This window comes from Haliotis asinina, chromosome 12 (assembly GCF_037392515.1).
Source record: "Haliotis asinina isolate JCU_RB_2024 chromosome 12, JCU_Hal_asi_v2, whole genome shotgun sequence".
Taxonomy (NCBI): Eukaryota; Metazoa; Mollusca; class Gastropoda; order Lepetellida; family Haliotidae; genus Haliotis; species Haliotis asinina.
In genome coordinates, this window is record NC_090291.1 from 55,449,940 (window position 1) to 55,464,887 (window position 14,948).

At 42.0% G+C, this 14,948-nt stretch overlaps 1 protein-coding gene and 1 pseudogene across 2 annotated transcripts; one reads left to right on the forward strand and one right to left on the reverse strand.

Annotated features, from left to right (window-relative positions):
- Window positions 1-1,706: 1,706 nt before the first annotated feature.
- On the forward strand, window positions 1,707-12,499 carry LOC137257716 (vitelline envelope sperm lysin receptor-like). Of its 2 annotated transcripts, none has more exons than XM_067795111.1 (12): window positions 1,707-1,916; window positions 3,316-3,358; window positions 4,074-4,119; window positions 4,348-4,393; window positions 5,047-5,231; window positions 8,287-8,441; window positions 9,131-9,276; window positions 9,769-9,853; window positions 10,316-10,469; window positions 10,946-10,997; window positions 11,799-11,993; window positions 12,291-12,499. In XM_067795111.1, the coding sequence occupies exons 3-12, from the start codon at window positions 4,075-4,077 to the stop codon at window positions 12,434-12,436; spliced, it is 1,209 nt and encodes a 402-aa protein (XP_067651212.1). In that variant the 5' UTR covers window positions 1,707-1,916; window positions 3,316-3,358; window position 4,074; the 3' UTR covers window positions 12,437-12,499. The 2 variants fall into 2 exon arrangements, with proteins under 2 accessions (XP_067651212.1, XP_067651214.1); XM_067795113.1 differs by having other exon boundaries at window positions 1,845-1,936.
- A 602-nt stretch (window positions 12,500-13,101) lies between these two features.
- On the reverse strand, window positions 13,102-14,627 carry LOC137257579 (transcriptional regulator QRICH1-like; annotated as a pseudogene).
- Window positions 14,628-14,948: the final 321 nt, after the last annotated feature.

Below are 14,948 nucleotides of genomic sequence, written 5' to 3' on the forward strand. Positions count from 1 at the left end.
TGTTTTAACACGCAGTCAAACAGAAGAGAGGTGCCGTGGGATGTTAATCTTTCAAACCAATCAAAGGCTGACTGTCGCTGTACAGGGTTTTCCTCTTAAAGTTCGGTGTGAATTATATTTTTTCAGCTTGATAGCACAGTGTATATTACAAACCGACGTAGCATGCAAATACATGCATGTTTCTCAAAGACCGGGACATGCTTCCAACAACACGACAGAATCGCGGAGTGCAGAGTGACACCCAGCACGCCATTAGTCCACTTCCACTTTATAACCATGCTCACTCTCGAAATGATTCGTGAACCTTCAGGTAATACTTCAGGTAATATTTCAGGTAATACTTCAGGTAATATTTCAGGTAATACTTCAGGTAATATTTCAGGTAATACTTCAGGTAATATTTCAGGTAATACTTCAGGTAATATTTCAGGTAATACTTCAAGTAATGTAATACTTCAGGTAATATTTCAGGTAATACTTCAAGTAATATTTCAGGTAATACTTCAAGTAATATTTCAGGTAATACTTCAGGTAATATTTCAGGTAATACTTCAGGTAATACTTCAGGTAATACTTCAGGTAATATTTCAGGCAATACTTCAGGTAATACTTCAGGTAATATTTCAGGCAATACTTCAGGTAATATTTCAGGCAATACTTCAGGTAATATTTCAGGTAATACTTCAGGTAATATTTCAGGCAATACTTCAGGTAATATTTCAGGTAATACTTCAAGTAATATTTCAGGTTTGTCGTAAGAGGCGGACAACTGGATCGGATGGGCAGGTTCGCTCATTTGATTAGTGTATTGCACCATATCAAAATTTGGTAGATCGACTATGATGACGTCATTCATTTGTTCCAGGATTGGCTGAGACAGCCGTCTTTCAGCTGGAAGATTGCTGGAATATTGCTGAATGAAAAGGGAAACACCCTGTCAAGTGGGGAATCTCTCTGCTGCTTGCATAGACAAAAATATACGTATTAATCACTGTGGATAGTTTTGAGATTTTATAGAACTTCTTTCACTTGGTACATAGAAGGGTCATAACTGTTGTGTGTTGATGAAAGAATCTGTACCGTGCCTCCTCATACCACGAAGGGGACTGGCTTCCTAGAATATTTTTATGCAAGGAAATATGACAAAAACGACAAGACAACAAAACAATTATGTGGCCATTTTGTTGTCGGTGTATATGTCAGTCAGATTGTGAAATCAGTCATTTCGTGAAACGACTAAGATGGTCAACATACTTCAGTCATTTCATGAAATTTCACTAAATAACTTAATGTACAAAAGGGGATCACAATTTCACTTATCTGAAATAGAGGCGGCGACTATTGTGCCTGTTTTTGGACCATTTACACTTGAGCAGCCACCCCTCACAAACCCCTGTCGACCATGTATAGATGAAATGAAATTGTTGTTACACAAAATGACCTGAAATGTCTAACCCCCTTAGTCATCTGAAATAACTGATTTGACAAACTGACTGTAGCATATATACAGTTCCATACTTCGGTACAGTAGTGTAGGCCGTCTGTACAACATGGCCTATGTACAGTTCTACAAAGTCCTTGGTTTGAGGCATGGACGATATAACAGTCCGGTGCATATACGGGAGCTCTAAGACGGAGATGTGAAAACATCTCCCAAAATCTAAAAAAGTGTTTCTTGTCAGTTGTGTAATATGATTTAATACCTTAAACAGGTTTTTAAGAATGATGATCACTCTCCGCAACACACCCGCTTCTGCACGCACTCGATACATCATATCCAGAGCGCACGTGCAGTCCATTCACTTCCGAGGAGAACGTGCCTAGTACAGAGGGCCACGTGCACGGTGAAGCCCCTTGTTTACAGGCAGTGGTCGACGTGTGTCAGGTCGAGTACCTAACTTGGTCATTCCATACAGGTGGGTCGCAAAATATCGGTGTAAGTAACACGGATTTTGGAGTTCTGTGAATCGGTTGCCACCTTAATAAACACGCGATTGATAATGTGGAAGTCTGAAAATAGACAGTCGTTTGCCCCGTAGGGCGGTGGGGTAGCTTAGTGGGTAAATAGTTCGCTCGTCACGCCAAAGACTTGGGTTCGATTTCCCACATGGGTAAAAGATGTCATTTCAGGTGTTGACCGCCGTGATGTTTGCTTGAAAATTGCTGGAAGCGACGTAAAACATTATTCCGACACTCGCTCGTGTGTCGGAGGCGTAGTGTGGATCGGATGGCTGGGAGGTGGTACATCTGTGACATGTATTAACAGTTCTTAATTGAAAGTCGGAGATGATGATGATTTTAAGGATTGGAGGGATGGTTATCAATTTTTTTCAAATGCATTAGTGGGTCATCTGTTTTGAACATAACAATATTTTAAGAAATTGCTCTTAAAAACATGAAACATGGGTGTGTGTGTGTGGGGGGGGGGGGGGGGGGTGAGGTCAGGGGTACAATAGTCCTTCAGAAACACATGCTTGATGTAAAAGGCAATTCAGCTTGTCATATGAGGCGACTAACGGGATCCGATGGTCAGGCTCGATGACTTGGTTGGCACGTCATCGCTTTCCTATTGCAGAGATCGATGCTCATGCTTTTGATCACTGGATTGTCTGGTCCAGACTCGATTATCTACAGACCACCTTCTTATAGCTGGATGATTGCTGAGTGCGGCGTAAAACTAAACTCCCTCCCTCACTGACTCGTACATATTTGTGGTATATATATACGGAAGTCTGGTCACGTGTTCCATACCAGGTTGGTTATACCCAAGCTGCTACACAAGGATATTCTTTTGGATGATATCAGATCTGCATAACAAATAGGTATGCATGCAGAGAGCATATATACATGTTATATGATCTATAAATGTTTAAAAGTACAATTGCATCCGCCATACAACTTGGAACTATAGGTAATATAATGTATTATATGCGTAAACCAATCACACATGCCAAACATACATCATGCATTCAAACTGACTAGTCAATACTACTATTAGTTGCCTTTACTTAGTTGATCTATGTTTAGACTTGCATTCAATGCTGACACATTACATATACTCGTTATAACAGCGATCTGATAGTTCATCTACTATAAATACTAGTATCTATGGGATATATCATATTTGAATTAAATCAAGTCTGAATTACTCTACTGTAAGTCGTGTTTCTAATTATATTAAATCGTCATAAAATTCCCATGACTACAGGTTTATTTTCTTCAACACTACAAAACGGCATCAGGGTGGATCAGTCTCACTGTACATGGTGGGGTTTTTTTCATAAAATTGACCATCACCAACTTGCTGACTTTTAGGTGACTGAGATCTTCCGTCATTCAGGGGAACATAACGCTGAAGGTGAGGTTTGCTTTTGTACTTTATATGCCGCCCAGGTTCTATTTCCCAGATGGGTACAATGTTTGAAGCCTATTTCTGGTGTCCCAGCCGTGATTATCATGGAATATTGTCCATACTCACCACACGCTTAATAGAGCGGCTGTGCTAAAATGAAGTATAGCACGTAAGTTTTCTGCCTACATCAAAAACTGTGGTCGCTCGGACAGGTAGGTCAACAAGTTCCAGCTGTATAAAAGGACATAGTGTTGATCTGACAATGCAGTAATTTACAGTATGAGAAACGTCTGCTGTTGCACAACAGGGGCGTATTCCTTCAGGAATTGGTTAGATAACCTGCTTACTATTTCCTTTAATGTTTAATGTTTCGCAGTATATAGCGCTTTTAGAACATGTCTTCAGAAACCCATCTTGTCGAGATCGACCCGTGGAGCTCCTGGCGTAACACATGCTTTTAGAGGCGACTAACGAGATCGGGTGGTCAAGCTCAGCGACTTGGTTGACACGTCATCGGTTCCCAGTTACGTAGACAAATGCTTATGATGTTGATCACTGGATTATCAGGTCCAGACTCCATTATTTACAGAATGCTGCCCTATAGCTGGAATAAGGCTGAGAGCGGCGTAAAACAAAACTCGCTCACATAGTACCTCTAATGAGCTCGGCCCTTTGTAGTGACTTCTCCAAACTAACAGTATTCTCTATATGATTATTTCAGAATGCTGCTGTTTCTGATGATGATGATGATGGTGGTGTCGGTTGAGGTCGGTGGTTATCATTCAACTTAGTTCACACGTAATATTCGCCAGTGTATGTATGGGTATTTCACTGTTAGTTGTACAAATGTGAAATCAGATATGTAAATGGTTCGGTTGGGCAGAGATAGCATAGCGTTACTGGGGACATTTACGTTGTACAGACATGAATGGGCGTCTGACGGAATGTTACGTTCTTGTAGTGTGATGAGAAGGGTCCACATTCTTCACCCACAGGCCTACCAGTACCACAAGGAAGTATATGGGGAGTACGTACTTGAGAGTGAGTAGATTGTAGAAATGTCTTGATATGAAGAATATTCACCACTTTAGTGGTTTTTAACACATATAGCTATGTTGCACCGTCTCAGACCTGATATAACGTCACGGTTGGTGAAAGGGTCTTCAAAGACACATTTTCTTGAAATGTTAGCACTGGCAGACAACCGAACGCAGATGCAACACTGAAGGAGTACGTTGTAACACAACTGTCATCATTGCCGATATTTGCTACGTTGTAACACAACTGTCATCATTGCCGATATTTGCTACGTTGTAACACAACTGTCATCATTGCCGATATTTGCAGATGTGTTCAGAAGTCTGCTGCTGATATGGTGATATTTCCCAAGTGATTAGGACAGTTTCCTGTTCATACCAGTTGTCTGGTAACAGGACCTCCAAAAAGACTTGCTTTGGCATGGCAATGTTCGTATGCTACAGATTGATAGAATACTGAACTGTACCATTTTGACCGCCGCCATATAGCTGGAATATTGCGGCATAAAGCAAGACTCACTCACCAGTTTGTACACCAGGGCTTATGCTTTGAAATCCCATGACCAGTACAATACCGTCGTGTCTGACTGTCACGTACCCACTATAAACCGCCTGGCTTGTATGTTGGCCCTTACAAACCATTATTCCACATTTCAGTGAAAGCGAAGTGTCCCCCTTCACCAACAGGGAGCCTCCCAGTGCGCATTCTGACAGACTTGAACCTGCAAGTCCGCGTGTACTGCAAGGACAACTACACCACTGTCATTCTCAGTCCCGACGAAGTAAACTTCGAGGTCGATCCTCTATTTAGCGGGAACTCAAGAGAAAAGTGTGTCTTGAATGTAAGTGTTGTTTCTTAAACTGTTCATCATATAACATATAGCATATGTCATCTTTCAACCGAGTCGGCGAGCAAAACTACCCGTTCAGTTTGCGGCAAGTACAAGTAGGGTACCTGTAGACATATTCGATTCTTTACCTAGGTAGTCAGATATACCAGTCGTAGGACGGGAAGGAAACCTAGCTGGCCCATAATGAATTCTTGATCTCTTAAAGAGGATTCAGCGTGTTGGAAAGAGATGTCGTGAATTATCGAGAGTATTACATTACATAAATGGCAGATACATCTAGTGGCCACAGCAGCTGATGCAATCACCTACAGTGTATCCTTTGTTTACCTAGAGCGCTGTCGGTATGGTCGCCAACCTTCATTGCACCTCTGATTTGCAAAGAAAACAAATTATAAGCTGACTATATATGGTTTCAACATTATCAGATTTCATCAGTCGTCAACTGTCAGTGCTGGAAGCAATATATACTGACGCAAGAAAGTTGACACCTGGGCCCCGTTTCTCAAAAAGTGATCGAAGCGCCAAGGTGGTCGTAACCAATGCCCGCCCTCATACGGCAAAGGTTGCTGTGGATTTCTTGCAAAACCACAACGTTGACTGGCTGCCTTGGCCTGCAAATTCACCGGATCTCTTCCCGATAGATCATGTTTGGGACGAGATGGACCGACGTCTACGCCGTCTTCCTCATCCTCTAGATAACGTCCTTGAAATGGCAACAGGACTTGAGAGAATCTGGCAAGACATTCTACAAACTGTCCTTGCACGTTTGATAGGCTCTGTGTCATACTCGTTATTGAGCTTGTGACATGGTCGTTTGACCCCTAACCCGCTTGTTGGACTGACTCATTGTAACTGACTTTTCCGTTGAAATTCTCCCCACTTTTTAAAGTTTCAGGATCCATCCATGACATTTATATATAACTTGGACATTGTTATCGTACGTATCAACTGGAATAATATTTTGACAATGCACTATTTCTTTATGTACCTAGTATGTATACATGATGTAGGATACGTATATACACGCAATAGGACACACATGTACAGGATATATACAGGATATAGGATACGTATATACAGGCAATAGGACACACATGTACAGGATATATACAGGATATAGGATACGTATATACACGCAATAGGACACACATGTACAGGCTATATACAGGATATAGGATACGTATATACACGCAGTAGGACACACATGTACAGGATATATACAGGATATAGGATACGTATATACACGCAATAGGACACACATGTACAGGATATATACAGGATATAGGATACGTATATACACGCAGTAGGACACACATGTACAGGATATATACAGGATATAGGATACGTATATACACGCAATAGGACACACATGTACAGGATATGTACAGGATATAGGATACGTATATACAGGCAATAGGACACACATGTACAGGCTATATACAGGATATAGGATACGTATATACACGCAATAGGACACACATGTACAGGCTATATACAGGATATAGGATACGTATATACAGGCAATAGGACACACATGTACAGGCTATATACAGGATATAGGATACGTATATACACGCAATAGGACACACATGTACAGGATATGTACAGGATATAGGATACGTATATACACGCAGTAGGACACACATGTACAGGATATATACAGGATATAGGATACGTATATACACGCAATAGGACACACATGTACAGGATATATACAGGATATAGGATACGTATATACAGGCAATAGGACACACATGTACAGGCTATATACAGGATATAGGATACGTATATACACGCAATAGGACACACATGTACAGGCTATATACAGGATATAGGATACGTATATACACGCAGTAGGACACACATGTACAGGATATATACAGGATATAGGATACGTATATACACGCAATAGGACACACATGTACAGGCTATATACAGGATATAGGATACGTATATACACGCAGTAGGACACACATGTACAGGCTATATACAGGATATAGGATACGTATATACACGCAATAGGACACACATGTACAGGATATATACAGGATATAGGATACGTATATACACGCAGTAGGACACACATGTACAGGATATATACAGGATATAGGATACGTATATACACGCAATAGGACACACATGTACAGGATATGTACAGGATATAGGATACGTATATACAGGCAATAGGACACACATGTACAGGCTATATACAGGATATAGGATACGTATATACACGCAATAGGACACACATGTACAGGCTATATACAGGATATAGGATACGTATATACACGCAGTAGGACACACATGTACAGGCTATATACAGGATATAGGATACGTATATACAGGCAATAGGACACACATGTACAGGCTATATACAGGATATAGGATACGTATATACACGCAATAGGACACACATGTACAGGCTATATACAGGATATAGGATACGTATATACACGCAATAGGACACACATGTACAGGATATATACAGGATATAGGATACGTATATACAGGCAATAGGACACACATGTACAGGCTATATACAGGATATAGGATACGTATATACACGCAATAGGACACACATGTACAGGCTATATACAGGATATAGGATACGTATATACACGCAGTAGGACACACATGTACAGGATATATACAGGATATAGGATACGTATATACACGCAGTAGGACACACATGTACAGGCTATATACAGGATATAGGATACGTATATACACGCAATAGGACACACATGTACAGGCTATATACAGGATATAGGATACGTATATACACGCAGTAGGACACACATGTACAGGATATAGGATACGTATATACACGCAATAGGACACACATGTACAGGATATATACAGGATATAGGATACGTATATAAAGGATACATATACACAGGGTATAGGATACGCATTTACAGGAAACAGATAACTGGAATACTTTTAGTAAAAGTCATCGTTCACTCCCCAATAAATACAGGTCGCTTACGTTTGACTGAATCTAGGTACAGTGTACAACCAGTAATTATTGTTGTTCCATGTGCAGAAAAAGACGGATTCGAACACGTACGTGTTGTATGTGGATCTGGAATACGGAGAACCACAGACCCAGATCCGGCCAGTGGTTGAGCCTTACGTAATCACTTGTGCCTACGACCCCCACAGTACACGGACGTCCAACAAGCAAGGTATTGGCCGCAGGTACGTGCTGCATCCTCCCAACAAACAAGTTATAGGTCGCAGGTACGTACTACAGCCTCCCAACAAGGTATTGGCTGCAGGTACGTGCTGCATCCTCCCAACAAACAAGTTATAGGTCGCAGGTACGTACTACAGCCTCCCAACAAGGTATTGGCTGCAGGTACGTACTACAGCCTCCCAACAAGGTACTGGCCGCAGGTACGTACAACAACCTTCAAACAAACAAGGTATGGGGCTCCTGGTTTCACATTTTTCTGTAAAGCATCTTGTGTGTCCAATTGTCCTACCGTGTCTGATGTATCACCTCAACGCATCCGCATTTCATAGTGTATTGTGTTGTATGAGACGTTTCTAATCTGCACTTTTTTTCAGGTCCTTAATGCAGTTGTCCTAGTTTTCTAAGTGCCTACAATTATCGTCATTCGTTTACCCACAGTATACTTGTAAAAAAGTATCCCAGTTGCTTCAAAGGTCGGGCAATCACGTAGGACGTTCCCATTCGTTTTAAACAAGACTGTAGGGCTGAATGGGATGAAGCGTCTGTCAGCCATGCAGTTAATAAGACATACAGAGTTTTGGTTTAACATTTAGTTTTGTGGTAAGTGTAAGTGTCCGTTGTGTGTGTGTGCTGCGTGCAGTGTGTGAGCCGAGGACAGCAGGCTACCCTAACATAATTCCACATGTTTCAGTTTGATCGCACCCAAAGAGATCCAAGCCAATGAAGGTAAGCGCGGGGCCTCTCACCTGAAGCTGCGGGTCGTCAACATCATGGGAAAAAGTACACCAAAGAAAATGAAACGCGGCCGCCTTGTGAGATTAGCAGCAACTTCTGATGGTGAGGCGGGGTCAGGCCCTAGGATGACTAGCCACCGTCTATAGTGCATAGAATTGTTTGTACACATGCTAGTGGTACGAAAACTATGCTATCAGTTTGTTCACTCAGTACTTTTCAGTCAACCTCAGGAATATTTTATTGATATTGCATGGCAGTTTCTCACGAAACTTGTCTGGGTAGTAGCCTCTCTGAATTGAACAAGAAAAGGAAATAGAAATACAAATATTAACATGCAATGGCTCAGGCACAGGTGGGGGGTGGGGGTGGGGGGATGTCTAGGCTCGAATACATCTAGTTGGATCGTTCTATATCAGGAATGACAATACATCCCTGGTATAACTGATGGACTGGCCGCTAAATTGGCGAACTCATTCCATTCGCGCCTCAAAGCAGAATAGCACTGGCGTGTCTTGGCCAGGTAATTTACAGAGCTGGAGCGGTGCCGGCGACTGCGTTGATCAACTCATTGCTGCTGTCGGAAATTGTTTACAGGCGTTGGCGGGGAGAAGGGCCTGCGGGCGACTGCGTGTGACGCGGTGGGCAACAACGGTGTTCACTACGCTGTTCTGAGAGCTGGGTGAGTGAGGGTCTGTACAGACTGTTAGGGTGTCCTGGGCCCTTGTGAAGACAGAAGTCGGTGCATTTTGCCCAGTTTCTTCCTTTAAAGACGCGCTGCTCTACAATATTACCTATTGCATCTATATTCTGTTGTACGTTTCTGTATATACTCTTTCATCCTTGTGCTTAAGGTGTTCGTCACGCGGAAGACCCGAGTTCTATTCCCTCCACATGGGCACACTGTGTCAAGCCCATTTGTGATGTATCCCGCAGTGATATTGCTGGAATATTGCACTTGCATGCATGTCAAACAAGTAGTGTGAAACACTGTTCAGTGGAGACTTCAGCGAATTGATCACTGAAATGCAATTTTGTAACAACATTGTTCATTGATGATACTCGCTGTCGAACAAAGCGTGAAGCCTGCGACTGTCATGGCTGAAGGCTGGACTTGAAGTATTATTTACTATTCTTTTTGCAGTTGTGGAGATGGTATCGTCTTCAAACAGACAGAGGGTTTCACCACAGAAGGTTTAAATGTCTATAGTCCCTTTTTTCATATCTTCAATCTGAAAAATAGCATATCTTTGAGTTTCCAATGCAACTACACGCTATGTACGAAGAAATGTGATGGGGTAAGTACCAGTCTCAAGGGAGACAACCCTGTATGTATTGTAACATTCATATTCACTGAAAGCAAATAACGGTGCTCCTTACCACAATAGAAATATCTGACCAATACACAATACAAACGACTTCACGTCACAACGACCTTTCACATATTCCCAATGAAATCTTACAAGAAATCGACAGTAGCCAATCAGAAAGTAGCTCTTGCGACCTTTGACCCTTGTATTGAAGAGATATCCAAATGACACCAAGCATACCATGGAATTAATCTGTGTTCTTGCCAAGTTTTCTGTAATTCTAAATGGGGAGCAAACATGTTTTAATGCCTTCCCGGTTGTCATTGCGTTCACTCGCAACGGCGAATGCCCTTGTTCCATTCTCATGCATGAGTACAATGTGTGAAGCCAACTTCTTGTGTCCCGTTACTGGAGTATTGCATGGAACTAAACTCACTCATGTCTCCTCTCACTTGTATTTTCAGAGTTCATGTGTCAACCAAGCTGCGCGGTCACAACGTTCCCCAAGTGAAGTGTGTGAGTGTACCTGTAGATAATGGTAGCGCACGTTGTTCCTGGGAACCTGTTTTAAAACAGATTTTACTGACGCAAGCCAGGTGGGCGTCTGGCCATACAATACAATACAGATATACATATAGTGGGTGGTGAGGGTGACGATTATTAAAAACTTATTAGTTTCTTACACGGAATGCTTCAAACGCCTATCTGCCTAGAGGTCGAGGTTTCTGATAACAACAGTACACATTTATAAATTGAATATTTTTACAATAATATTTCAAACGCTCGAGACAAACGTCAGTAGGTCAAGCGCCGAGAAAGATCCGCAGTACCACATCCAGTAGGGAATCGGAACACGTCTGCAGTACCTGGTTCTCGTGCATTCCTATCGCTGGCATTTCTTGCCAGACTTGATCTTGTACATCCTACCATTATGTAGTCCCCAATTGTGTTTAGAAAGGTGAAGTATTGACAAGTCAGAACATTACATGTTTACCATTTCTCAAACCCTTTCCTTGTTGTATAGCTGGAACCCTGGAATGGAAGTCCTTATAGATGTGACAGGGGTTTTAGTTTTTAGTATTTAGTAACTCCCCCGTAAAGAGGCAAATGTGTGACTTCTGGGCTAAGCAAAATACAAAGTGGATGTTCAGTTTTTGAAGATTAGTGTAGCAACGAATGTCGCTCTTTACGCCTATAGCCACTACGTATTGTGAACCCCTTAAATTGTTCTCTAGAAACCTCTATTGATTCTTTGGAATCGTACATTGTCTAAACTGGACCAAACTGTTACCGTCATTCCTTTATCCCCCCCAACAGATGCTTCCGACCACGTGATCGCAGTTTCTCAAGAACTGGATATGCCGGATGAAGGTGAGGTCGACCAACGTGAATCTGGGGAAGCTGACGGTGATGAAGATGTGGTGCATGACGGTGTGGTCCATGAAAACGTGCACCATGAAGATGTGACAAGTGATAACGTGGATGTCAACTATCACTCTCTGAGGAATACTGGTACAGCCTATTTGTAAAACACGTAATGTAGGGAGACAGGAAAGACAGGTCCTAGCATTACATTGCCTGTGATAACCTCAGTGTGAACAGTCACGGACAATGCCAACTGTTATTTATGTTTGTATTTAATAGTGTGGGTGCGAAAAACTAAACTGGGAATACACCGGCTATAAGCGTTGATTTCAAGATGTGTAAATGAGTATCTATGGAATATGCAGTGACGATAATTTTTTTATGTACGTAAATTAGAATGAAGGATGTGTTTGCCAGGAGAATTTAAGACCGACTTGGTTGCAGGACTGTCTCACAACACGGCATCAGACAACCCCTGGTGGCAGACCCCCGTAGTTATCCTGACCATGGCCATCCTTCTCACCGTGCTGATGGGCGGAAGTGCCGTGTTGATGCACAGGCGCAGAATGACTTCCGTTTCTCTGGCATGAGTGGCGTGAGACTATGTGGAAGTGTGGTTCAGACTCTAAATAAACTGTTAGCAGTGCTTTTAACATTTTGTTGATTGCTCATTTCACGTTCACGATAATCCTTGTGAGTTTGACGAAGGATCAAGACGAGAGGGGACAAGTGTCCAGTCCATTAGGGGCTGGTCTTGAGCAGTTGTAAGACGTGACGGGTGGTCAGTCTCGCCAACATCGTAATCCAGGTGCCCAGATCGATGCTAATGATAGCAATCGCTGGGCCCGATTATTTACTCGGCTGACGTCATATAGCAGGAATATTGTCGAGTGTGGCGTTAGGCAACAAATGAAAAGCCTGGGTTTTGTTATGTATAGTTTTAAGTAATTCATCCGAAACGTGAATAATTCTTGTTACCAGTGCGATTCCTTAATTTAATTATCACGTCACCGACCATACTTTTAAGATGGAAAACTGATCGTCCAAGAATGTCAAGACATCTGTGATAACCTATGGACTCTGACATGACATGGTGGCTTGCAGTACACGTCCGATCCCCTCAATCCACCCCGACGTCCCACAGCCTCCACTGCTGTGTCTCCGCATGTATATTGTGTTTACTACTTTTTGTGTACAATGTGACCTCACTATTGATTTATTGATACCGTGATCTTGAATTCGGTTAAGGGTCGATTCAGATAGGATTTTCTAATTTGAAGTTGCTGTTGGCATGCACGCAAAGCACTTACACATACACATTACATCTATACACAAACATAACATGCACTGACCGTAGCTATATACACCCTATATACTCGATCACTCACAAACACACCCATACACTGTTCATCGCAAGACCTACAACACCACCATGCTTTCATGGAACAGTTAGTCGCTGGTGCGGCGGAGACTGAGAACGTGGGCGACGATGTCGTGGATGTGACTGTAGCTGCTGCTGTGACAGATCGTCGTTTCCTCTGTATTATGTCATCAACCCGGGCCTCCATCTCCGATGATGTTCTCTGCGTTGTGAAAATGTTAACAGTATTCACAGCAGCATATTATCCTGATCTTCTGGTAAATGTAGTATAGACTAAGTCTGCTATGTGAAATTTAGGCGACAGGTCAAACAACATAATCTTAGCTAGACGAATAGCAGTTTACAAAGTAATATTCAGAAGGACGTGGCCCAAAAAGTTGAAATGTGGAACATTTGAGTCGACAAACTATATTTTAAAGTAGTTACATTATGTTTCGCCCAAAAAACTATTCATGTCAAACGTCGTTTGGGGACGAGTTTATGATAAAGAATAACTGTATACACACCTTGTAACTCCTAATGGCTACAGATTTATGCCCCGTCCTTTCTGCAATAAGCTGTTCGTCCACACTGGCGTCGTAGAGACGTGTAGCTGTTGTTGCTCTAAGAGAGTGGTTGGAGTAGAAACCCGCAAACCCAGCAAGTTTGCATATTCGACCGACTGTTCCTCTCAAAGGATGTTTACCAATAGGACATATAGCATACCATGTGTCATCTTTCACAAACCTGAGTGGTCGGAGGTAGAAATCCGAACACTTGCCATCTCTTGGCCTAAAAAAGAAAAAGGAATTTGTAATATTGATACCATCTTGCCCATTCAGTGACAATTTACAATAATGTCAGTGCATTGTAACAGTATTTCCAATATTATAAACCGTGACAAAAGTAATACTATAATTTCTGAGTCACACATGTCATGCCTTTCTGTGTATACCAATTATTAGGAGTGAAAGCGAGACCTAAAACTAAAATATTCACATCCAGCATAGTAAAACTATTTCTTACTCACCGAAGTGACATGTACTTTTCGTAGAGACGTACTAGGCATCTCTCAGGTCGCTCTATGTTGACGGATATGCTTATTGACTTCTTTTCCATGCGCCTGTGTTTTAATCCCCCTCTGTTGGTTTTGGAAACATCCTCAGTGTACCTAAGAGTTTTACACCCATCTTCCATATTGGTCAGGTAGAACTGTGAATTCGGTCCCACCCTTAGATTCCTGTGTTCATCCCCAGCTCTTAAAGCGCAGTTCAAACCAATCAGATACACCAGAGTGTCTATGAGTTTTTGAGGGGTGACCTCACCTAAAATTCCCTTTTTCCACAACACATCTTCCTGTTCAACAGTTATTATGCCTGTCTCTTATCAATCCCAATTCCCTGTCGCGCTAGAGATTTCATTTTGGCGTCCAAAACAGTCCTAAGTCCGGAGAATAAGGGAGATTCGTAAAAGTTTATTTGAATTCCATTCCGACGAATAAAGTATTGAAGTGAGGCAATAACCTCATACAGTGTATTGCCCCGATATTCTTCACCCTTCCGATTCCTGACCTCCGTCACAAAGTACATTACTGTTTTGTTCAATTCACCTTCATTCACAGCTAATTCCAAAATGTTTGAATTTAAGTCACAACCACTAGGACCTTCTCTTGTTTTCCTCTCATCTACCCACGCCTGATAGAGTCTCACAGCCCACATACTTTTGTTTTCAGTATTTCTAGA